At 40.9% G+C, this 25,129-nt stretch overlaps 1 protein-coding gene and 1 long non-coding RNA gene across 8 annotated transcripts in view; one reads left to right on the top strand and one right to left on the bottom strand.

Annotated features, from left to right (window-relative positions):
- RGL1 (ral guanine nucleotide dissociation stimulator like 1) overlaps positions 1-25,129 on the top strand; it is a 301,446-nt gene that overhangs the window by 233,162 nt on the left and 43,155 nt on the right. For all 7 annotated transcript variants that reach the window (XM_024242270.3, XM_054544765.2, XM_054543832.2 and 4 more), the window contains 4 exon segments: positions 14,265-14,449; positions 17,430-17,554; positions 18,388-18,603; positions 22,221-22,324. In XM_024242270.3, the coding sequence (XP_024098038.1) occupies positions 14,265-14,449; positions 17,430-17,554; positions 18,388-18,603; positions 22,221-22,324 (630 nt within the window).
- LOC129048603 (uncharacterized) lies at positions 8,292-12,720 on the bottom strand. The gene is made up of 3 exons (XR_008511095.1): positions 12,392-12,720; positions 8,614-8,864; positions 8,292-8,429 (listed from the first exon to the last, which is right to left on the bottom strand). It is a non-coding gene; the product is annotated as an uncharacterized LOC129048603 (long non-coding RNA).

Below are 25,129 nucleotides of genomic sequence, written 5' to 3'. Positions count from 1 at the left end.
CCAGTGAAAGTATCTTAAGTAACCACTGTCTGCCAGGCATTGTGCTAAGGTACACAGAACAAACAAGTGAACAAAACAAGTGAACAAAATAACAGTCCCAGCTCATAAAAAGTGTGTATTTTACCAGAAAGAGACAAAGAATACACACAAAAAAGTGAAGAAGAATGAACAGGGTCTGAGGGCTGGAGCGTTTGGTTACATGTAGGGTGCCCGGATTGGGCTGTCTGGTCTGTTGGCATTGGAGCACGCCGAAATGAGTTGTGCCCTGAGCCTTGCAAATAGCCAGGCAGACAGACCACGGGAAAGGCTCTGAGGCAGGAGCGGTGTTTGAGAAACAGCAGGGAATTGCATGTGGCTGGAGCGCGTGCTAGGGGATGAGCACTGTGAGGTGGTGCAGGAAGGTGGCCACTCACAAGGGGACTCATAGGAACTTGCGGAAAGATGTTGAATTTGATTCTGAGGAAGATAAGAAGCGCTTAGAAGGTTTTGAGAAGAGTGCTGTGGCCTGACATATCTTAAAAGACCCGCTCTGGCTCTGAGTCCAGAAAATAGCCTGTGGCAGTGTGGCTGGGGGCAAGGGTGGGAGCAGGGAGCCTGGTCAGGACCCTCCCAAGAGTCCAGATGAGGGCTGCTGGTGGTGCGGGCTGGAGCAATAGCAGTGAAGGTGACCAGCCTTTGCAGAGATCTTCCAGATGTTGGTGGCAGGACAAGCTGGAGTGCATGGGCTGTGTGAGAGAACAAGAGGAGGCCAGATGCTTCCCAGGGTTGCGGTTTGAGCAGCGGAGAGACAGGACCTTGGCTTTACAAAACAAGAAGATCGAGGGAGCAGGTTTAATGGGGAGTGTGTATCAGAAATTTAGTCACAGACATAATTAGCTCAGTCTAGATTTCAGGGAGAGGCATGGAATGGAGGTATAAATTTGGATGTCTTTAGTTTATACATGGTATTTAAAGCTATGAGACTGAATGTGGCTTCCTGGGAACTAAGGGCAGATAGAGGAGAGAAGATCCGGAGACTGAGCCTGGTTCCTTGGGTGTTTAGAGTTAGGGAAGTAGAGCCTCTGGCAGAGGAGACTGGAACAGAGCTGCTTTGGGGAAGGATGGGGGAGGAGAAAAAAGAAGTTGTTGTGTCCCAGAAGACAAGCAAAGAAAGGATTTCAGGGAGGGAGTGACCGACTCCCTCCAGTGCTGCCCGTCGATGGAGTGTGAGGGTCTGGAAAGTGGCTCCTCCTTTGCGGTGCTGCGGTCTTTGGTGACTTGACAAGTGCAGTTTGGTGGATGGAAAGGTGAGCAAGCGAGAATGAAGGGGATGAAGCGGGGACAGTGAGTCTTGTTAGAGGAGGAGCTTTGCTGCAAAGGGGAGTAGAGAAATGGATGGAAGATGGGGTTTTTTTTTGGTTGTATATGTGTTTTTTAAAAGATGGAAGGTATTTTATGCTGATGAGAATGTCCTATGAGAAAACATCCATGATGCAGGGGTGGGGGCCATTGTAGGGGTGATGTTCTTGAGTAGATGGAATGTGCACCTGGGTGCCTGAAACCACTAGTGTTAAATATTCATTTTGGGGCCAAAAGTCTGGGGGGAATCCTGTGGAATTCCGGGGAGCTAGGGATGTGAAAGTAGAAAGCTGAGTATCTTTTTTAACTCCTGAGTTAGGTTCCATGTGGTTTTACAGTTTTATTTAGTGGATCATAACTTTCCAGAAAATCAGACATACCAGTGTAGGTATTTGAATGTCAAGCACAAGGTACAGTGGGAGGAACAATTCTTTTGTTTTTAGAAGGGCCTGGGGAAGGCCTCTTGGAGGAGGTTACCTTTGATCTGGGCCCTGAAGCATGGAGAAGATTTTGTTGGTAGAGCTGTCTGGGTATAGGAAACAGTAGGACCAAATTGGGCAAATGCAATTTTCATGGAATTTTGGGGAACAACACAGAATTGGTGTGGCTGCTTCATAGAGTACATGTTAGGTAAGAGGGGAGTCAGTGGAGCTGAAGCTAGAATGGACTTACTTCATGAAGGGCATTAATTTCTTGCAGGAGAGTTTGGACTTTCCCTGGTAAGCAGTGGGCAGTCAGCAGTAATGAATTTTTATAGGAGGGAAACAATATAATCTAAAAGGTGATTTTTCAGAATGGGTTAGACATAGAGCCTTCTCGCTCAAAGTGTGACCGTGGACCTATAGCATCAGCATCTCCTGGGTGGGAGCTTGTGAGAAATGCAGACTCTCAGGCCCCACTCAGACCTAATGGATTAGAATCTGCATTTTAACAAGATTCTCAAGTGATTCCTAAGCACTTTAGAGTTTTGAGAATCATAGGAGTCTATGAAAACTCACTAAGATAATGCTTTTTTTAGAAGAGCCTTTTTATAATGGACATTTTGGAGCATATACAAAAGGAGAGATACTGTAAGAATTGAGTGTAATCTAGACTTGTGAGCAGATTCAGAAATAGACGTGTTATTATGCACATATTTTGGAACTCAGTCCAATCTAGAGCTACCATTCAATTAGCCACCTGAACAGTCTGAGGAGAGTCACAATCTGAAAAATATCCAGAGCTGGCCGGGCGCGGTGGCTCATGCCTGTAATCCCAACACTTTGGGAAGCCCAGGAGGGAAGATCACTTAAGGCAGGAGCTCAAAACCAGCCTGGGCAACGTAGTGGGACTCTGTCTCTACAAAAATTTTTTTTTAAAATTGCTGGGTGTGGTGGCACATGCCTGTAGTCCCAGTTACTTGGGAGGCTGAGACAGGAGGATTGCTTGAGCCTGGGAGGTTGAGGCTGCTGTGAGCCGTGATCGTGCCACTGCACTCCAGCCTGGGCAACAGAGTGAGTGAGACCTTGTCTTAAAAATAAATAATAATAAAAAAAAATCCAGAGCTTCTCTGTCCCATGAGGTGTTTGAGATAAAATAGATTTTTTTGGGAAGTAGCAGTTAAGAAAATTGTACCCTGGGTATGAAGAGTCATGTTCATTCTTTTAAAGTCTCATTCGAATTCATTGTATACCAGGAACACTAATGTGAATGAAACTCCAAGCTAAGCTGTTTTAAAGGGTTTTAGAGTTTTAAGCATATGAGGGCTTAACAAAGAGCTTCACACAGAACTCCCCTGAGGGGTCCATCCTCTGGGGACAATGGTCCTTTCCTAAAGTCTCACAATAACTTGGTGGAAAGTTCTTGACCCTTTTCCTCAGACTGAGTTGCCTTTTAAAAAACTATGCCTGATGAAAATATGCCACTTTATCTTATAATGGGTCGCTCTGTCCTACAGATTCTGGAATGTTAAAATCCCTTCTTACTGGTGACCTCTTTCTTCCTTCCTCTCTTTCTTCTTTCTCTCTGTTTTTTTCCCCACATCTTTTATTGTTTTTCATCTCACTTCACTATTATTTTTTGGCTCTCTTTTTCTGAAACTATCCTTCTCCTGATCATTTCTGTGCCTAGATAGGGTCACTGCTTTGTCTTTGTCTTTGTGAGAGGAAATCAGGGAAGCACCTTCTCCCATCTGTATGTAATGTATTGCAAATTTCCTGTTCATCCCAGATCTCTGGCATCTGACTTGCAGCAATGATTGAGGGCTTCCTGATGACCAATAGATGTGTAGGAGGTATGGCAGTGGTTCTCAACAGGGTGATTGTTATCCTCCAGAGGACATTTGCCAATGACCTACAGACATTTTGGTTGTCTCAACTTGGTGGGGGGATGCTATTGGCAACTCATGGGTAGAGGCCAGGGATGCTGCTAAAACATCCTAGCATGTGAAAGGTTCTTATATCGGTTCGAACCCTAAAAGCGCGCCAACAGACAACACGAGGTGATGTGGAGCAACACACTGTTTTAATGAGTGCCTGGGTGCAGGCGGGCTGAGACCTAAAATGGCATCAGCCCCAAGTGAGGACGGGACAGGGGCTTTATAGTACTCTGTAAACAGGAAGTGTCCCAGTCTGATGCAACTGCTACGTAGTACCTGGACGGCCTCTTTCTTGGTCTTCAGGGTTATGTGTCTTCCGGCCAGGGTAGGTGTCTTCAGGCCAGGGTAGTTGTCTTCCGGCCAGGGTAGGTGTCTTCTGGCCCACTGTCTTCCTGCTTCTGCTATCTTGCTGACGTGTGCTGCTGGCGCAAGTGGCCTTGAGCCTTGGGACTGGGCCTGAGAAGGGAGGAGTTACTCATCCCTTCAAGCTTTCAGGCCCCGGGGAGAATCTTTCAGCATGTACAAAGTAACTCTCCTCTACCCTAACAAGGAATGATCTGACCTTAAATGTCAATAGTGCCTAAGTAAGAAACCCTGCTATATAGTGTTGAGGCTCTAGTTCTGAAGTGAAACTGTCTTTATGAATACCTAACATATATAAAAATAGGAGCAGGCATATTTGGAAATTTCTTTATTTGTGTCTCTTTTTATAAGTAGCTGAATCAAATGTGGAAGTGATCCAGAGGCAGCCACATGGAGAGGGAAAGGCCCTGGTGAAGGAGCCTGGAGAACTCAGATCCTGCTTCTTCTCTATCACTCTGTCACTTATCAGTCATCTGACCTTGGCTTAGTCACTTCACCTTCCTTTGTTTCAGTTTCTTCACCTGAAAAATGAGTGCTTGGAATAAATGCTCGCTGAGGTCCTTTTAAGTTCAGTGATGTCTAAGATAAAATTTATTTAGCTTTTTCTTTCTCTCAAGAAATGAATAACAGAAACAGAGATATGGTCCACACAGCATAGTGGACTTTTGAGAGTGTGGTACCTTCGACCACTTTTCTCTGTTGGAAAGTGTGTTACCAGTTTTGAAGAGACAGGAAGAAACACATACACAAGCTTTGTTTGTTATTAGTCATGACATCACAGCTGCTCACTGGGGTCATGAATAAAGAGCTGAGCTAAAGCATTGTCTTGTGGGAGTAAGGCAAGGAGTGGCAAAATGCCCATTGTTTTCTTTTGCTATGAATCTGTTCTCTTGTGATTTCAGGTGGAAAACCGACAGCAGGAATCCAATGACATTCAAGAAGTAAACATCCTGTTTAGGGCAGTTGCCTTCAGTTTTGCAGACCTGGGTGGAGGAGGGTGTGGGGACAGGGACTCACTATTGGATTTAACCATGAACAGAAAAATGCCCAAATATTGTTTGTTTTCCCGTTTTTGCTGTAAAGTAAAGAGCAACCCTTACATTTTACAGGCTCCCAAGTACCAAGTAAAATCTTTCCTGTATTTCCAAATATGGATTTAAACCTTTCAGAGGGTAAAATAACTTTAAAGAAGGAAAACGTGGAAATACAGATGACGCATTCAAGATGAAAAATTGGTTTCTGATGTCTTGGACCACAACCGACTAGGGTTCTTCATGCATTTAAAAAAGTACCAGATTGTGCAGGAACTCCCACATGCGGAGTACTTGTAATTCCAGTCCAGAGTTCAGGCTTTTCACAATGTCAGGACCCTCTAAAGTTATCTGGCTAAAACAAGAATGTCTTCAGTTGCAAAGGATTCAACTTCCAAGGCTTCTGGATGTTGGAATCTTTGCCTCACGGTGATTTCTGATGGTAGGGCTAGACTGATTATATAAGGTGTGCCACATTTATTTCTAGGATCCCTAAATTGGCCACTATTTATCAATTAGGAAACTCACTTTCTATGACAGAAGAAAACATTTGTGCCTATATTCATTCTGCCCGTGCCCTTTTCCTACTGACATTTTTACATGATACAATGCTATCTTTTTAAATAATAAAATCTGAACCAGATGGAAAAAGCAAATTGTCTCTAGGGCAGATTTATTATAGTCATTGAATTCAGAAATGAAGAGAATGTAAGGAAGGGATATTAACCATATAGAGCTTTTACAACACGAATCTTCATTCTCTGAATTTTATATGAGATGACCATATCTCCCTCTCTCTATATATAACTTTATTTAAAGAGATTTAAAACTCCTCAAGAAATGATGCTTTATTTCTTTCCTTTAATGACTATTATAAGGTTGAAATTGTTTCTATTTTCTTTTCTTTGATTGAATCTCATCAGTTTCCTTCTGGAGTGCCAAGTTTTGTTTTCTCAAACTCTCTACCATAGTAGTACTTCAAATTGTTGAAATCGTTCTGCTTTCATTTCCACATATTCAGAAGGTACATATATTGTTCTTGTAATCTTTTCCCAGAAGTTGTAAACAGTGACACCAGATTTCAGTCACTGGTAAAGGATCATGTAAATAGTAGTAATCCAAGACATTGGACACACTTTAAAGAAAAAGCAAAGGAGTTAAAGGAAGTTGGCTGTGTTACATTACTGCCTCAGAAACTTCACAGTGGAAAGTTAAAAAATCTTCCCAGAGAGTTTGCAATCAATATTCATTCCTGCAAATTCAGATGCCCTAAGAAGGCAATTGAAATTAATTGGAGTGATTATAACAAAAATGGGGAAAAGGAGGAGGGGTGAAGAACAGCAAAAACAAGATTTAAAACTCCAATTTAGAAGAATTAAAAGTTATAATGCGAAAGGAATTTTTTTTAAAGTGAAACAAAAGAAATGAAGAAGTGATATGCCGTACCGAAGAGTCTGGTATTGTCTTTAAAATATCCCTACAGGACAAAGAAAAATAAAAACCATAGTTTTACAAGTCATTAGCATTCTAAGTCAAGTCTGCATTTTAGGGACATGGGTAGAAAGCCCTGAGCAGAAACTGATGTTCTAATAGTTGAGGAAGAATAAAATAACATTGATAATCAATGGCTCAAAAAGAAGACAAATCAATCATATGAGTATCTCCTAGGGTTTTCTACATTAAAGAATGTCTCTTTTAGAAAGGAAAACAGACATCACAATTAGACTGTGTTGTTTGATTCACTGTACAGCATTGTAAACAATGAAAATGATGACACCACCCTTGCCACCACCATTGGCTACAATTTGTGGTATGCTTACGAGGCATTCTGCTAAGTACTTTATATTTGTGTCTTCTTCAACCATCACAAATATGCTGAGATATTGTCCTCACTTTATAGAATATAAAGTGAAGCTTCAGAGAAGTTATGTATTTTGACTAAGATCAGGCAGGTGGTTAAGTGACATGTCTGATATTTGAACTGTCGTCCAACTGACTCCAAGACCTAGGTGGAAAGCCCAGGCATGCCATTTATAGAAGAGCGTTGGGATCTCAGATACTCAAGATTTTCCTCCCCATTTGCCTATATCATCATAATAAGACTGCGGAAGTACATGAAGAACTAGATTACAATATCACTGTTGTGACTACTGTTTTAGATTGTTATTATTCTGAGTTCTTTTAATTTGTCATTATTTCCATTGCTCTATGCTGTTTTGCCTGGCTGTTGCTTTATTATTGAATGAATACCCTGAGCAAGGTTTGCACACAGCTGTTAGAAATGTGGAAGCTAGACCTTTTTCCTGGGGAAGGAGATGGGTTGAAGGATATGAGGAAACAAGACCAAATTAGGCCCATCAAAGGAGAACCTGCTTCCTGTTCCTTGTGCCTCATAGCATCTGTCACTACCAACGGAAACTCAGTTCTAGTGGTGAAAACTATAGAAGGCCTCAGCCATTTTTTTCAATAGAGTTCTATTTATAACATGAAAACTCCCTTCTTGGACTGTGGGGAATGAGTTATTGAGATCCCTGAAAGATAATTTTGGTGACTGGCAATGTCCTTTTCTAATAATAGCTAGAATTTATTGACTACTTAGTAGGAATGGTCCCTGTGTTAAGTACTGTACATACTTGTTAAATCCTCATAATGATTATGTTTTATTATTCTTATTTTACAGAGGAGGAACCTGGGGCGTAGGTTAAGGAACATGTCCAAGGCTACGCAGTGAATAAATGAAAGAACTGGGATTTAACCCAGGCCTTAACCTCTGTGCTGCATGACCTTTACTATTTTTCCTCTGATAAAAATGAAAATATTTCTCTTAAGTACTTAGCTTGGGAATGAAAGACAGGTGTGTAAATAACCTTGACTTTGGGTAATTGGCTTCAGGCTTATCCATCCTACTCCGGGCCCTCTCCCACTCACATTTACTGTCTTTCTGTATGTCTTCCTTTCATAATCTTTTTCTTCCTCTTTCTTGCCGTGGAGGTTTTTTTTTTCTCTTCTCTGCCTTCCCCATAGCCCCTGCATTGCCCTTGCCTTCTTAGTGCTTAGATCTGACTCTGGCTTTGTTGGCATTATTTCCCTGGTCTTCTCTCAATCTCTCTTTCACGTCTCCTCCTGGTATTTGAATCTCTATTTACCAACAGCACTGAAATGTGACAATGTAAAGTGTAAAAAAGCAATGCAGGACAACCTTGACAGGTCCAGATAATAATATTTTCATCCTTTCCAGGAAAAAAACAAAGAGGAAAGCTTTGTATCTTTCTTTGTTCCTTCTCATTAGGAAAATCATCTAGCTGGAGGTCTCAGAGGCAGCTTCTATCTGGCAACCTTTCCTGAAACAGAGGAAAACTGTTCTATGATTAGGAGAACAAGGTGGAGGGTCCGGCCCAGAGTCGGGGTCAAGGTTGACTTAGGCTTCAGTCCTTGAAGGACAAAGTGTATTAGATCCCACCCTCAGAGCTTGGCAGAAGTTACTTCATTGCTTGAAAGGCCGACCCTCTGCGTAAATCTTCTTACCTTTTCATTATCTGCAGTGAAGAGAAGATCCAGTTCTCAGAGAATGTATTAAAATAGAAAAACATTTTGCTGCTTTTGAAAAATGGTTCCATGTCTTATTTTCTGCTGATGATTAAGTACAAAAAATTATTATTTCAAATAGATTGCTGGGGAGAGAAAAGAGCTCTAGATGGATAGTGTTATTCTTTTTGTCACGGTAATCCTATTTCTTGGCTGGGAAGTTACACATCATGGGAGAGGTGACTTCATACCTGAAAAAATTTGTATTAAACATTTGACCAATTATAGAGTATTTTACTGCCTATGGAATGTTAATATGATTTAATACGTTTACCTAAAATCTACATTCATTAAAAAATCTGTGATTTGCACATAATCGCTGCCTAAATGCTTGCCTCAGCCCTCTCTGCGTTGCGTGCCTAAAGATCCCTGGGGTGGCTAGAAGTTCTGAACCATTTTCTTTTATCTCTCAGCCAAGGTGCATCTGTCTAATGTCTTCTAACCAGGTGTTATTAGGTGTGATTTCTAGTTGGCTGAGAAATCAATGAGTGGCCAACTGCGGTGGCTCACGCCTGTAATCCCAGCACTTTGGGAGGCCAAGGCAGGTGGATCACCTGAGGTCAGGAGTTTGAAACCAGCCTGGCCAACATGGTGAAACCTGGTCTCTACTAAAAATTTTAAAAAAATTAGCCAGGCATGGTGGCACGTGCCTGTAATCCCAGCTACTTGGGAGGCTGAGGCAGGAGAATCGCTTGAACCTGGGAGGCGAAGATTGCAGTGAGCCGAGATCGTGCCACTGCACTCGAGCCTGGGCGACAGCTCTGTCTCAAAAAAAAAAAAAAAAAAAAAAAAATCAATGAGTATAGCAGATTTCATCATGCTCCTTTCCCCCATCTCTTTATATTTTTTAGTTTAACAGATCTTTAAGTCCTCTACAAGTGTTTAGCTCTTTCAGCGCAGAACCTCTGCCTCATTGCTGCCCCAGAGTCCTCATCCCACTGACTCCTAACCCTCAAGATCTCAGCTTTCACATCATTTCCTCAGGGAGACCCTCCCTAAAGCCTTGACCAGGTCAGCTCCCTCTGAAGTTCAGTGCTTCCCTGGAACCCTGGACTTCCTGTATTGTGATGCTCATCGCATAAATTGTTTTTGTGACTGTGGGAAATAAAGGGCACTCAACAAATATTATTTTAATTGGTGAATGAATTTCTTAGAAGCAAAAGTCCTAGAAGCTGCTTTAGTATGTTTCAAACAGTGACATCTGAGCATGTCTTCCTTCCCCTATAGATGATTGCAGTCGGTTGGAAAAGAGTCACACACTGCAAAGTTTTGTATGTTGCCAAGAATGCCTGAGGTAGAAAACTCAATTTTGGTTGTCTCCTCTGCTGTCAGTTTTGGGCCCCTGGCCTTCGCCACCTACCCAGCATACTTGCCCTTAGGACCGAGGAGTTTTGTTCTGTGATCCACCAAAGATTACTTTGGAAAAGGAAGTCACATACTGTCTTTTCTGCTGACTGAATTTAGGTTATGTCACAGTTGTAATCATCCAGTTTGGCTTCAGGAATTACTTCTGCCTTTATAAGTTATTCAAGAATCATCTCTTGCAATTAATACTACAGTTTGATGTCTTTGAGTTGTCCCAGAGAGGATACCTCAAGCTATATGTATGTGGGCACGTATGTGTGTGTGTGTGTCTGTGTGTGTGTTCACAGCAGCCATCTTCTTCCAGTAGGCCTGAAGTCACACATGTCATAGCATGGCTTGTATTCTGTGTCATTCTTCCTGTGAGAGGTGGCAGATTCTTTGAGTCAATTCCTGTGAGTGCTGATGGATTTTCGCTGAGCCATTTTACCTTTTCAATCCCTTCCTTCTATGACTTCTAGCAAGTAGTTATAAGACTGTTGACAATTATGTTTCTCTCCAGGTATCTCAAAATGTCCTTATTGACATTATATCATTTGAAATCACAACTGATCAGTGTCAGGTAGATGAAGAAGGACTTATTATATCTCTTCCCCAGAGAGGGGGGTCAGTGGAGTTAACTGACCTATCCAGGTTTCCTTAGTTCCCCGGTGGGACAGCCAGGATGAAGGATAGAGTTTTCCTTCTCCAGGTCTCCAAGCGTCCTGTCTTGGTCTGTGTACAGAACCAAGTGGCTTCTGTAGTCTAACAGACATACTGGACCTGTAAATTTGTGACTTCAAACTAGAATTTCCCTTCAGCTGTAAGATTCTTTACATCCCCCCACTCTGTTCTGGTTGGTATATAAGTTAGATCTTAGGACTGGAGCCAGGCTGGGTAAGACCAAAAAGCCATTGGCCAGTAATCCTGTTTTTCTTTTCATCATTATTTTGCGATGTTGCTTTCTTTTTTGAAATCTTAAAAGTTTCGCATTTGTATCTGCTTCTAAATCTATCAAGAACGGAAAGTTTCTTCCCAGGACTGGCACACACAAAGCTACTGTGAGCCTTGGGCATGTGTCCAGGCCTTTCCAGAAAGCTTCCCTGCCTGGTGTGCTGAGAAACGCTCTGCCAATGAGGAGGGCAGAGCTCTGCCTCGTATTCTATTGTGCTGTTTGTGTATGTCTTTCCCTTTCTCTGTTTCTTCGTCCTCCTCCCCCTTCATTCCTCTTTCGTGTGAAAATGCTTTTTTCTGGCTGATTGAGTGTCTGAGTTTATGGTGAACTTTCAGAGCCTTCTTAGGCTAAGCTACAGGAAGGTCACTGTCACAAAGAGTAAAAAAATGCATAGATCACCAGAGCTCATTAAAAACATCAGATTGAGGAACACAAAATGTCCACCTAAGGGCAAGTCCAATCTGGATGAAGGCTCCTCTTTAGGACTCTCCTAGTTCTTCTGAGGCTGCAGCCTTCCACAGAGGTAAGTGCTGTGTGTCCATCAGAAATACCCACACAAGCATGCAGAGATGGAGGCAAGGATGCACATATTTTGTAGTTGTGAGAACCTGAAAATAACTTAAATACCTGCCTTCCAGTAGAAGAATACTTAATTATGGTGTGTCCATATCATGAGAAACAATAAGATAGATCTAGAGGTAATGATGAAGTATCTGTAACATACTGCTCAGTAAAAAAGCCCATGTTGATTTTCTATCTATCTATCTATCTATCTATCTGTCTGTCTGTCTGTCTGTCTGTCTGTCTGTCTATCTATCTGTCTATCTATCTATCTATCTATCTATCTATCTATCTATCTATCTTTCTTTCTTTCTTTCTTTCTTTCTTTTTGGAGACAGGGTCTCGCTTTGTTACCCAGGCTGGAGTGCAGTGGTGTGATCACAGCTCACTGCAGCCTCTATCTCTTGGGCACAATCAATCCACCCACCTCAGCCTCCTGAGCAGCTGGGACTACAGGCGTGTACCACCACACCTGGCTAATTTTCTGTATTTTTTGTAGAGATGGGGTTTCGCCACCTTGCCCTAGCTGGTCTCGAACTCCTGGGCTCAAGCAATAATCCTGTCTCAGCCTCCCAAAGTGCTGGGATTACAGGCGTGAGCCACCACACCCGGCACATATTATGTATATTTAAATATGTATACATATCCACAGAAAAGCCTAGAAGGATATATTCTAACAGTTAACGAAAGGTCCTGGGAATGGGATTAGGATGAAGGGAGAGAGTAGGTATTTTGCTTTTTTAGTTTATATACATTTGTATAAGACTTACTTTTTTGCAATAAATAATGAGTTTTATCATAATAATTAAGGATCACAGGCATTTAAGAAGTGAATAATATATTAGCATCACTGACTCTTACCTGTAATTTTGTGTTTCTGTCTGGGTGTTCTTTTCAGTGAAACACTGTTTTGTTGTTAGGCTGCTGCTGTTTTTGACTTGAGTATATGATATGAATTATGACCTCTCCATATCTGTTTTTCCATCCGTGTCATCATAAGAGTATCTTTTCACTGCAATATTAAGAAACATTAAGCAAGTATACTGGTGTTAATTAGATTAATTCATCCCTCTTTTTAAAGGTGCAAAACTCTTTCTCTGTAAAAGTCAAGCTGATGTAAATGCAAATATCAGGTTTTCAATTAATTTCTTCTGGCTTTCTGGAAGAAAGTGAAATTATTGTTTATCATTTCATTTAATCTGGACTAAATATTTGGAGTATTGAATTATTTCTATGACTTTCATTTGAAGGTTTTATGTATCTACTTTAGATGCAGATAATTGAATATTATAGTTCCAAATGCTTTAACGTTCCACATTAGTGAAACAATGATCTACACCATAGTGAAAACAGTAACACATTTATTTTCTTTCTGTTTGTACTTCAATTCCAAAAGTTAAGCATTAAATTGGCTTTAGTCATACTTATACTTTGATGATAGTCCAGCTTCTTGGTGTGAAATCAAGATGTGAAGAAAGTTAGACACACCTGTGAAAGCCCAGCCTTCAGTTTCACATATGTGGGTAATAACTTAGTCCAGTTATAGTTTGTTAACTAAAAAAACAATTTGTTTGAAGTATAATTAGGTGATAATGATAATTTTAAAATGTGTTAAAAAATTCTTTTTGGCTGAAAAATTTTGGTAAAGTGTTTAGTTAAGATGAGGTGTTGTGTCTCTGTCAATAAAAGATGCATGGATTAATATGTAGTCCCTGTCATCTTCTCCAGCTTTCAGCAGTGAATATGCCTGGACCGTATGGAGTAACCGGTTGCTAGGCAGGCAGTGTTCTGTTCTGTTCTCCTTGTCTGTGGCATGTGATTGAGTCAGGACTGTTGGTAAAGTCTTCTTTGAAGATGAAGCATAGAATAATAGCATGCAAAACATTTTATCCTTTTTATCCTTCAGCTATTTGTCTCTAGCCTTCAGTGAGTGGCTGCCCCAACTTAAAGACAACATGCTGTGTTATTACTAACATACTGGAGGGAGCTGTGCACATACAAATGACCCTGTCTCTTTTTGTGCCCTGGAACCTTGTCTTCCCCTAGGTGGACTCTGTGACCCACAGAGCCATCAGAAGAAATCACCTTTGCTTATCAAGTTTTTCTCCTTTATCTTTTAAAGACATAACTTCTCTACCTACTGTTTCTCCTACTTGAAACATATTCTCCTCATTGTAATTTGAGAAACAAAAGGATAATTTTATGAGGACATTTTCAGTGTTCATGCTGAAGCCCTGGTGATCCTTGTCAACCTGAATTTATGCATTTATCTTTCCAAACTCAGGCACTTCCTTTCATCAGATGGATTTCTGGCCCACCGGCAGTCAGTTATTTCCTAACATATTAGGTAGCAGATTTTGTGGGATTTAATTTGAGCATAATCTTATTGTGTACAGATTGCTTTGAAGTTTCTTCAGGACTCACTAAACCTTCTACACATCAATTTTTCTGCCCTGTATGGGTTTTTCCAAAGTTTAGCCTCCTTAAAACAAACAAACAACAACAGCAAAAAACCTTATCAGCTTCACTGCAGCACTCCCCTTAAAACAATAAAGTTTAGTTTGTTTTCAAGTGCTTTAAATCCATTGATGTTTCTAGGAACTTTTGGATGAATGATCTGTTGACCACCTACCCAAGTTTCCTGGGGTGCCCCTGGATCTGCCCTGGTGTCCAGGGATTGCTTTGCCTCCCCACAGCCAGTTGGGTGCAGTGACTCTCCATTTCTCTTTCTCAGTGCAATCGCTTCCATACTGAGGGCCTGGCTTGACCAGTGTGCAGAAGACTTCCGAGAACCCCCTCGCTTCCCTTGCTTACAGAAACTGCTGGATTATCTCACACGGATGATGCCGGGCTCTGACCCAGAAAGAAGAGCACAAAATCTTCTTGAGCAGTTTCAGAAGCAAGAAGTGGAAACTGACAGTGAGTACTTGTTTGTTCGCAGGGAAAAGGCTAGATTCTGATTCTCCAGCCTCCACGCTGGAGAAAGGTTCTCCCTGTGCTGGCTAATAGGAAACCTTGGTACCCTCAAAACAACATGCTGCTGGAGGATTGGCTTGAGTATAAAATTCTCAAGATTACTGAAGTACTAATTATAGAGCCTAGAATTTTAGACAGAGAAGGGTATTTTCAAGACTACCTAATCTGGCTCCCTCATTTTATGGATGAGGAAACTGGAAACTCCAGCTCCAAAAAATTAAGTAATTTCCTTGTTTATTCTGTTACCAAGAAGAGGGTCTCCTTGATGAACTTTAGTCTTCCCTTATCAACATGTACCATGCTGAACCTGAATTTGCATTTTATTACCTGTTTAATGGCTCCTTCTATCCTTCCATCACAACTACTCCCATCTAGCAGTCAAGGAATGAAGTCCAGTTCTGATCCTGCCCTCCCAAAAGCTTGGAAAAGGTGTTTGTCCTTCAATATGGAAAAGCATCACTGTAACGGGTCCCCTGCCAGTGCAGATTATCGTCATTTAGCATCTCTAAGGGCCTCATCGAAGGAAGTTTCTGTGGCTGTTTTTCCCTATTTGAAGAATTGACTTCCTATTTTCAAGGACAAAGGAAAGGCAACCACTGCAGGTCATGAGGTGCTTGGAACTATTAGGCTTTGAAGAACGTCAGAAAGAGGCTGGGACAGGCTTCCAGTGTGACGTTGTATCCTCTCACTGGGGTGCTGGGTGACAGTTGCCATGGTGGCTGACCCACTTGGAGCTTCTGACAGGCATTACCCTGAAGGGATGCCTGACTTCATCAGTAAGGGAAAGGAAATGTTCCTCAGCACCAATAAGGAAAGCTGCATCAGCTCCAAAGAAAATAGACCTAAATTCCAAACAATACCTGCTGAATTTCTTATGGATGGGGGTCCCAGAGAGAGGGAAATGCAATTGCATCATTGGAAGCTGACTGCCAAGTACTCTATATCTCAGATGACTTCATCTGCCAGGAATGTTTGAATACCAGGGGCACTCCTCCAGCTGCGGACCTCAGCTCCCTTCAGGGCCTCCATGCCTGGCTTTGTGCTGGAGTGGGAAACGCTGTGTTGGAGCCCAGCTCTCCCCATTGGGGCTGCCCCTGGCTCTGAGCCTAATTGGGGAACCGGTGGGACCAGTCATTCATTGTTTCCAACACAGGGACTGCAAGGCAGAGCTCATTTGGCAGGCTGAGGCAGGGGAGAGGGAGATTGCCTCAGTTCCCATGTGCTTGTTTTACCCAATTTTACTCCTGCAGAAGAAGCAAGCTCTCCTATATGTTTTTAAAAAGTAAAATTGTGCTTCATGTTTTTACTTATCTCTGGAGGAGAATCAAAAGCAGAAAACAGTGAAGGCGTGGACTATGCCCCAGAGAGAAAGGATCATGTAATCTTCATGCTCAGCAACATTATAGATACACATTGGGCTGCTGTGTTTGCTGAATGAATGAATAGAAAGATCAAGCCTTAGCACATACCCTGCTCCTTGATTGAAGTGGGTTAGGCTCTGCATTGCAGGGCAACTGAGATATATGTATGTATTTGTTGACAAGACGAGGGAGAGGCCCTTTCTGAACCTTTTTTTGGGATCCCAAGTTTCTAATTACTCCACTAAATTAAACAGTGCCAGAATTGTATGGAGGAAGAATGATGAAATTGGATTGCTTAACATCCTCCATGTCATGAGGTTTTAGCTTCCTTTAGCTTGTACCTGTTTGTGTCACAGACTCCGGGGATAGGCAGTGATCCCCTCCTACGTTTTTCAGTCATAACCCAACCCCATTTGCATCTGAACCTTCAAGTCCAGGGTAAAGGGGCAATCCTTAAATCACATACCTGCCACCAGTGTAGGCAGATACCCACATGCTGCCCTAAAGGGGAAGTGGTGTAGGGTCCACTCTCAGAAGCTCCTTTTCCCTGGAAAATGAAGGAAAGCCACTGTGACTTAATCCAAGATGCCCAATAGTCTTTAATTCTACAAAGAAAGAAAGAAAAGGCTCAAAATATAAGCATTCCTGGGGGAGTAGTAACATGCTGATTTACATTTCTGCTAAGATATAACTGAATGTAACTAGAGTTTTCTTTCCTTGAGAACAGGTTTGACAGGAAGGAGTGCGAGGAGTGTGAAGGGGCTGAGGTTGGGAAACATCCTGAGCACTGGGGAAAGGTTCCAGGAAAGGAAAGCTGGGGATTTAAGTCAGAAAAACTTCATCAAATTCCAGTCTTTCGAAATGGAGACTGGAGGTCCTATTCCAGGTGTGGGCTCTTCTGCTTTTTATTTGGAATCCTGGGTACTGATTTTCTCTTCTTCACGCTGTGCCCTATGTAATTTGCTAATTGATGATCTTGGCTGTGATAGGTTCAGGTGAATTTAGTTGAAGACTGTTCTGCTTCATGCATTCTTAGCTTTAGGTGGAAGTTGAAAGTGACTCTGAACATTTTGAGAATTTTGAGGGCTTCGTCAGCATTTCTAACACCAAAATGGCTCATTTTATTGCCCAAAGTCATACCTGCCTTCATGGCGAGTCCTTCCAGGCTTCTGGTTATAAGTTGCCCAGCAACCAAAAATTGCATGGTTGGGGTTTAGGAGTTAGTTGGATTAGTCCTGGAGCTGATCTGATCAAAAAGTTTGAAAGAGCCCTAGACAAAGGGCTCTCTCTAGACTTTGCCTATCCTGGCTCTTTCTTTGGCCGAGGAGCCAGTGATTTGTCAGAGTGAGAGCATGACGGCTCTGATCTTAATAGAGAATCTAAGAACAAGCAGAGATGGGAAGATCTCCATTGCTCTCAGATGCATTGTGCTTGTGGTTGTCTCCCTGTGGCTGTTCTGGAGGATTGGCCCTCTTCTTCCTAAATAAAAGAAGTGTGATGACTCTATAAGCAAGATTATATACACTGCCACCAAATTACTAATCTTTTCCATATGTGAACAGATGGGCTTCCCAACACGATCTCCTTCAGCCTGGAAGAGGAAGAGGAACTGGAGGGTGGAGGGTCAGCAGAATTCACGTGCTTCTCAGAAGATCTCGTGGCAGAGCAGCTGACCTACATGGATGCAGTAAGTCTTCTCTTTGTGATCAGATATACTTTCACTTAAAACATGGGGGAGTGATGGCACTGGTGCCCCGGTGAGAGCAGTGGGATAATGTGATTTTAAGTCTTCTTGAATCCTTGAGAGAGGCTGCGCCTGCAAATACAGAGTTAAGATGTGTCTTGAATCAATCATCTGAATAATTCAGGCCTGAGCTCTTCTTGCAACTCTAGGAGAAGGTGCTTTTGGAGCTCAAGACACAGAGGGAAATAAGAATTCGAATCCCTGTGAAACAAAATCTGCCTTGTTCTGTGGGTATTTTTCTCCCTTTACACTCATAAATATTTCAAGATCTGAACTGTTTATTTGGAGGATTGTAAAGGGATCAAAGTATAAGTTAGAATAAAATAAATTCACAGAATCCACATGTGATTGTATCTGGCCCCTCATTTCCACGTGTGCTTTCTGTACTTTTGAAGTTTGAATATTTTTGTGAGCTGGACATTTTTTTTGTGAGCTGGAATATTTTTGAGTATGTCAGTCACATTTCATAGGTCGGTGTTAGCTGGTAAATACAAGAGGACTGTGAGGAGTTATCGTGGTGGCTTTAGCTCTTCTGCTTTATCACTTTTGAGAAAGCAGTGTGGAACATGGTGGAGATTTTCCTTCTAGTGAACATTATCGATGAGTATATTAATTATTTACTTTTGTCTGTTGAAATGGACACCATGAGACAAATCAAGTAGAAAAGGATTATCTGGCCATTCACAAAAATACCAATTTACAAATGACCCAGATGACATGCTTTGCCATATGAAATGTCTGTGTTGTCCTTAAAGTCAGTTCCTCTTTTGTTCCAGCAACTCTTCAAGAAAGTAGTGCCTCACCACTGCCTGGGCTGCATTTGGTCTCGAAGGGATAAGAAGGAAAACAAACATTTGGCTCCTACGATCCGTGCCACCATCTCTCAGTTTAATACCCTCACCAAATGTGTTGTCAGCACCATCCTGGGGGGCAAAGAACTCAAAACTCAGCAGAGAGCCAAAATCATTGAGAAGTGGATCAACATCGCTCATGTAATTGTCTTTTATAAAATATTCTTTGTGTTTGGTAGATGCAAGAGACTACTCCATCACTTCATTTAAATGGTTTAGCTGTTTGGTTGAAAAGGCAGTCAAAAGACACATATATGAGAGCCCACTGGGTTTTTGTTGTTGTTCCAGAGTAAGAAAAAGGTTGCTTTTCTAAACTTGGCAGCTTATTTATTTTCCTCTTTTTTAAAAAATTGGACCCCTGCTCACTTCTTCCCAGTTGTGGGCTCTCACACTGCTACCTCTCCAGAGTGAGACATTCTGTCTGCTTTCCCCTTTGTATTCACGACAAGACTGAGTGTTAGTTTCAGCACCATGTTCAGTAAATATAAATGGATGGTCTGCATGTCAAAACAGACTGCCCTTCAACCCAGAGTGATTACCTGTGCCCCCTCCCAGTACCTGGAGGCATTACATCTTCTGCAGTTTTGAAGAGCTGGTGCTTTCTCAGAGTCCTGAATCTCTTTTCTAAAGGACTGAGACACTTACAGAGATCTCATATTAATCTGAGGTCATATCTCATATTAATCTGAAGTTGGAAGGGAGGAGTCTGTTCCTAGGCCTGACTCACATTTTTCTGAGTGTTAGAGTCTAGTCTCTTGGATGAACTGCTTACATACCATGGGACCTCCCCTTCTCAGCATCTTATCTCATGACTGAGAAAATGGCAACAGTGTGCAGTCAGTGGGCCACCAAATATTTTGTGAACTCCTAATGTGTGTAAACCACAATATTCTGTACTTAGGTGACATACTAGGATAGAGCATAATTATTTGTTTACAGGAACCCGTACTCAAACAAGGAAGCTAAGATGTACTGGAATTATCTCAGCCTGAGGCAGTAGAGGAGTAGGGCCATGGGAGATAAGCACTGTAAAAGTGGAGGAGAGAGAAATCATTTCTGATGGGATGATCAAGGAAGGTTTCACGGATGAATTGACATTTGAAATTAACTTTGAATAACAGAAAGGATTTTTGGTATTTGAAGATTAGAGAGGTATTTTTTTTTCTAGGCAAAAGAAATTACATCAGCAAAATAATAATTTTGAAAAATTATTAATATGAAAATATCATATTAATTTGTGTTCTGGGCTCTATGGGTAAACTCTCAACCAAAACACATTTTGCTTTATGTCCCCTTAAATATGTTTTTCCTTAAGCCCCTATTGATAGGGCATAATGTTACATTCTCTTTTGTTGTCTTTGATTAAAGAGCAGAGACACAATTGTGCCAGATAATTTGCCTTGAGTCTTCAGGTGGTCTGTTATTACAGACTTCTTAATGTATTATGAAAGTCAGCAAGAAACAAAGAGTATAAGTTGCATAAACAACTTCTATTTCTCCTATTCTAAATCGAGCTTATTGCTCAGCAAGTAAGAGATACAAAAGAAGTTGTGAGTGAGATATAGTGTAGAAGTTCTGTCTTTTTAGAATGATAAGGAATTTTTTTTTTTTTTTTTTTTTTTTTTTTTGCCATAAATGCCACAGCATGTCTCAAAAGCAGACTGTCTACCCCTAATTCATTCAACTACTTTGGCTATAGTGACAATATAGCATCTGTGTATGTGACATAGTGGGGCTCAAGCGATGACTTTTGGTCCAAATTGAATATAAATTGTGCATTTATGTAGTAATAAGAAATGCAAGTTGAATCATTTGAAGTATATTTCAAATCCCATATCATGTGCTAATAAAGCCAAGGGCCCTTACTTTTTTTTGGTGATGTCACTTCCTAATACTGAGTATGTTGTATCTTTTACAATTGTGTAGGGAAATGTAATAAAATAATGAGGCTCACCAGTGGTTTGCTACCAAGATTTATTTTACCTTTCCTGCATTCATCGTAGTCAATTTCTATTGAAAGGATATTTGAAAAAGAAAATTTTTCTGACCTAATATGACTATATTTTCTTGGACTGCCCTTAATGGTATGTTTTTACTTTTGCATCACATCTCCTGGAAGATGCCTCTTTTTCTAGAAATGGGACCAGATGCCTTTTGTACTCCTTTAAACCCTTAGTTTAAACCTCTTTTTGAATAATGTGTTCCATATGTTTATTTCAATTTGCATGATATATCTGTGCCTGAGTTCCTTTTTTTTATTGCAAGTTTCCTGATTTTTAGAATATAACTTTTGTGAACCTTTGTTGAACCATGCTCCCAAAGGCTTAGTTTCCAGATTGCAATTCAGAACATTTCTCTTGCTCTCTCTGTCTTCCCTTCCCTCCCTCCCTCCTTCCCCTCCTTCCTGTCCCTCCCTTCCTTCCTTCCTTCCTTCCTTCCTTCTTTCCTCCCTCCCTCCCTCTCTTTCTTTGTTTCTCTCTTTCTCTCTCTCTTTCTCTCTTTCTCTTTATATCTTTCCAAATAAGGGGAGGACATTGAGGCATTTAAAAAGAGTGGACATGACTTTTATTAAGTACTTTGGCATTTACTCTAAAGAAAATGTTTGAGGGTTTGTTTGGCATAGTTTTCAGTGTCCAGATTTTGGCATGCTAAATTAGAGTGCTGTTTTTCCTTCATATTCAGCATTAACATTTCTTTGCGAAATGATTCTCAAAGTGATTTACATTTATGCCCAATAACTCTGGGACTCCTTACCTGAGATACTCTACACAAAACCAAACATGCGCTCACATGGTGTACTCACTTGTAAACACTGGGCCTAGTACGCTGTCATGTGCCTGTATATGAAGCATCTCCTTTGACATAAGGCCTGGTCCACTCTCCTCACGTTGCTACCTTCCCCATGCCAGCCAAGAATGGGACTTTCTCCCTGTCTGTTTTGCTGTCCCTGCTATTCAGTCACAGGACTTTGACTCCAAGGTGACTAACTGCTGATGCTACAGGCTCCTTATGGTAGCTTAAGTTTAAATAGGGAGCCTCTCTCCTTACCCAGAAAATGGCATCCAGAATGTTTCCTGTTCTCTTTCTATTTTGTTTTAAAACATTGCCAAAATGAATTTTATTTTAAAAGGCCGAGTTATTTTGGAAGCATTGAAGTACCAAGGTGTTTTTGAATGTTTATGGTTGCAGGACAAGCCAGTTTGAAACCAAATGAATGTGCATAAAAATATCCCCCCTTGGCTAAGAGCATAAAAGCCAAAGTTAAACTTGTGGTGAATTTTTATTGCCAAATTATATACACCTCTGTGGACAAGGGTTGGTCATGAGATGTTCAATACCATCTGACCTCAAAGTGGCTGCTGCCCAGCTCATTTTGGGATCTAAAGAAGATCTAAAGTGCATATTTTTAAGACATCTGTGTGCTTTCAGCAGAAGAAAGTTGCTCTTTCTAGCATAGCTCTGTAGACTTACCTCCATTAGTGTTTTTACTAGGAAAGCTGGAAACTATAAAACTGTAACAACAACACAAAAAAATATATTGACGGGAGAAAAACAAGCATACTGTGCCAAAATCTATAAAGTGTTTCGATGACTGGGGTGGGAGGAAGGAGCCACTTTTTGATGTTCATTATTTATACAGCTGCCTATTTAGTGGTAAGAATTCATAGCAGCTGTGATACCTCTAAAACAGGAAACCACCAAGTCACTGTAATATTGATAGTTAAATGCCTTTTATGTTTTAATCACTCCCCATGCAGGAATGTAGACTCCTGAAGAATTTTTCCTCCTTGAGGGCCATCGTTTCGGCGCTGCAGTCTAATTCCATCTATCGGTTAAAAAAGACTTGGGCTGCCGTCCCAAGGTAAGTTCCCAAGTGTTTGCTCTGCTTTTCTTTGGCCGGGATAATTAGTGGTTGTGATGAGTCCTCACCTTCAAAGCTTGTATCACATAACTAGAGAAACATATTTGAAATCCTCTGTGTGTTTCAGGCAGGGTGCATCTTACACATAATCATTAATGACTTTTGAGGCAGAAATCAAACTTGTTCTAAGTATACCAAAGCCAAGATTATTGGCTTTGGGGATGATTTGAAGGATGTGCTTATTATCTGGATTTTGAGGGATAAGGTTGTGGAGTGATGAAGTTACAGCAATTTGCCATTACTTCTGGTTATTTTTCAACCTCACTACAAAGCCCTAAGCTATTTTAGGACTCAAGGGGTAATGTGTGCAGATAGGACATTAGTTCTTGATGTTCAGTAGGAAACTATTTAGTTGTCCTTTTAGTTTCAGCATTTTAAAAACTATCTTATTGGGATTAAAAACGTTTAAATGTTCTTTCCTAAGTACCTGAAATTATTAACTGGCCACATCCTATATTGTTTTTCTTCATATTTCTTGGTGCAACCTTTGGAATAATTAACAACTTAGTTTCCTGATTTTTGCACTACTGTCATCGCTTCCATTTCCAGAACTTCACTGTAGATCAAAGAACTTTGTGCAAAGGAAGGAAAGGTGAGGGAGGGGGCAGTTCTGATTCTCTGTCACTACAGATTTAGAGGCTGGGGATTGTGTCATGAGTACAACTAGGCCAGCTACATTCAACAAGTTTCCCCAGGTTTGAACTAGTCAGGAAGTTAGGCTATATCAGGGAAGAATGTACAAATTCTGTATGGTCTATACCACATATGGTATAGTCAGTTTCAGTTAGGAGGAGCGGGATGCCAGCTGGCATCCCAGCCAGGCTGCCTTAGTGGGGCAGAATGTAAGGTCTGGGTCCTCAGTTTCATAAGTTTACTCAGAGTTGATCAAGCCCTAAGGGACTGACATTGTTTGAATTTGCAAGAGCCCCAAGCTGGTAAACCAGAGTTTCATAAATTTATGCTGAAAAATGAGTGCCAGAATCCTCAAGCTTGCTGATAAGCTCATATTCTCATTCAGGGGATAGTCTACTTGGTGTAAGCCAAATTATTTATTAGGTGATTCTTTGATGGGTAAAAAGAAAAAAAATAAAGTGGATGTTTATAATGCCTCATGTTACAGAGCTGTAGAAGCCACAGCTACTTGCACTCCAAAGCTCGTGCTTTGTTTATGACACCAATATCTATCAGTAGAAGAACTGGCAGGCTTTTCAAAGACCAATGCAATTTTCTTTATTATTACTCTTTTTTTGGGTTCTTTCTTCTCTATTTTGAATAATCAAGGTGATTGTGTGTATTAAAGAGAGATTAGTTGGTTGATTTTCCTCTGCACACTTCTCCTTAAGAATGATAGGGTCATATAAAATCATTACTTGATAGGCCCTGGTGAAATGTGATGGGAAAATCAGAAGCATGCAGTGTCCCCACCCTTCACACCTCCACTTCACCTCTTCTTTCCCTTACCACCACTCCCCACTCAACTGTAGTATAGTATCAAAAACAGAGGGACAGTCAAGTGTTAAAATGCAGCCTTACTCAATTGATTGCAGCCCTGTCTGATTGCCACGAAAGGTAATCCTTTCTTTGATGGTTGAAAAAAGAACACTAAGGAAAGTCATGTAACCAGCCTAAGATTTCTTCCACAGCAAGTTTGAGACTAAAACACGAGCAAAAAAAAATTAATGGACTTGTATCTTAGTCTCCTTGGTTGCCATATGAAAAGATTTATTCTAGCTGGCTTTTAAAATTATTTTCTAAAGACAAATGAAAAACCCTCTAAGCTGCATTCTGTATAACATATGTTTCTGGTTTGTTTCTTAGTTGGTTTGTATGTGTTTTAGCAAGGACACTACAGAAGTGTCACAGTTCCTTAGAGAACACACTTCTATATCAGCTTTACATGTTCTCCATTGCTAAATTCAAGGAACAGGATTAAGATAACTTATTTGGACATGGTGCATCTATACAATGGAATATTTTGCAGGCATAAAAGGAGTGTAGTACTGATACCTGGTGTAACATGAAGGAACCTTGAAAACATGCTAAATTAAAGAAGCCAGCCACAACAGCTACGTATCATATACTTGGACTTGTATATGAAATGTCCAGAATCAGCAAATCTATGGACACAGAATGTAGATCAGTGGTTACCTAGGGCTGGGACTGGGAGGACGGTAGGGTCACAGGGTGATAGCTAAAGGGTAGAGGGCTGCTTTTTGGGGTGATAAAATATTCTAAAGTTGATTATGGGGATGACTGCACAACTCTGTGAATATACTAAAAAGCATTGGACTGTATACTTCAATGATATGTGGATTATATCTCAATAAAGCTGTTATTGTAAAAAAAAGAAAAGAAAAAAGATATCTTATTTGGTTATCACTTTCCCTATAATCCTTGACATTTGTTGCTTTAAGCAGACAAAGGGAATACCTATTTGTTTCTCTTCATTTAGGGCCACGTATAATTAATTTTGAAATTATTTTCTCCAAATATGAATAGCTTAATGGTTTTCTTTATTATTTAGAGTAATATTACACTCACTATAAAACAGCCTCTTAATAATGGTCTTTTTCATAATAATGAAAATGTTGCATATGTAGTGATATTGCCCCTATTAATTCTTTGTCTTCAGAATCATGCACTCATTAACCCTGGAGGGTGTGTAGAGAAAACCATGAGGCTCACAGAGATGTAGTGTCCTGGAAAGGGAGAGGGGCAGAGCAGATGCTTTGCATATGTGGTTTC

This window comes from Pongo abelii, chromosome 1 (genome assembly GCF_028885655.2).
Source record: "Pongo abelii isolate AG06213 chromosome 1, NHGRI_mPonAbe1-v2.0_pri, whole genome shotgun sequence".
Lineage (NCBI taxonomy): Eukaryota > Metazoa > Chordata > Mammalia > Primates > Hominidae > Pongo > Pongo abelii.
Note: the sequence above shows the minus strand (reverse complement) of the source record. Positions and strands in the feature narration are given on the sequence as shown.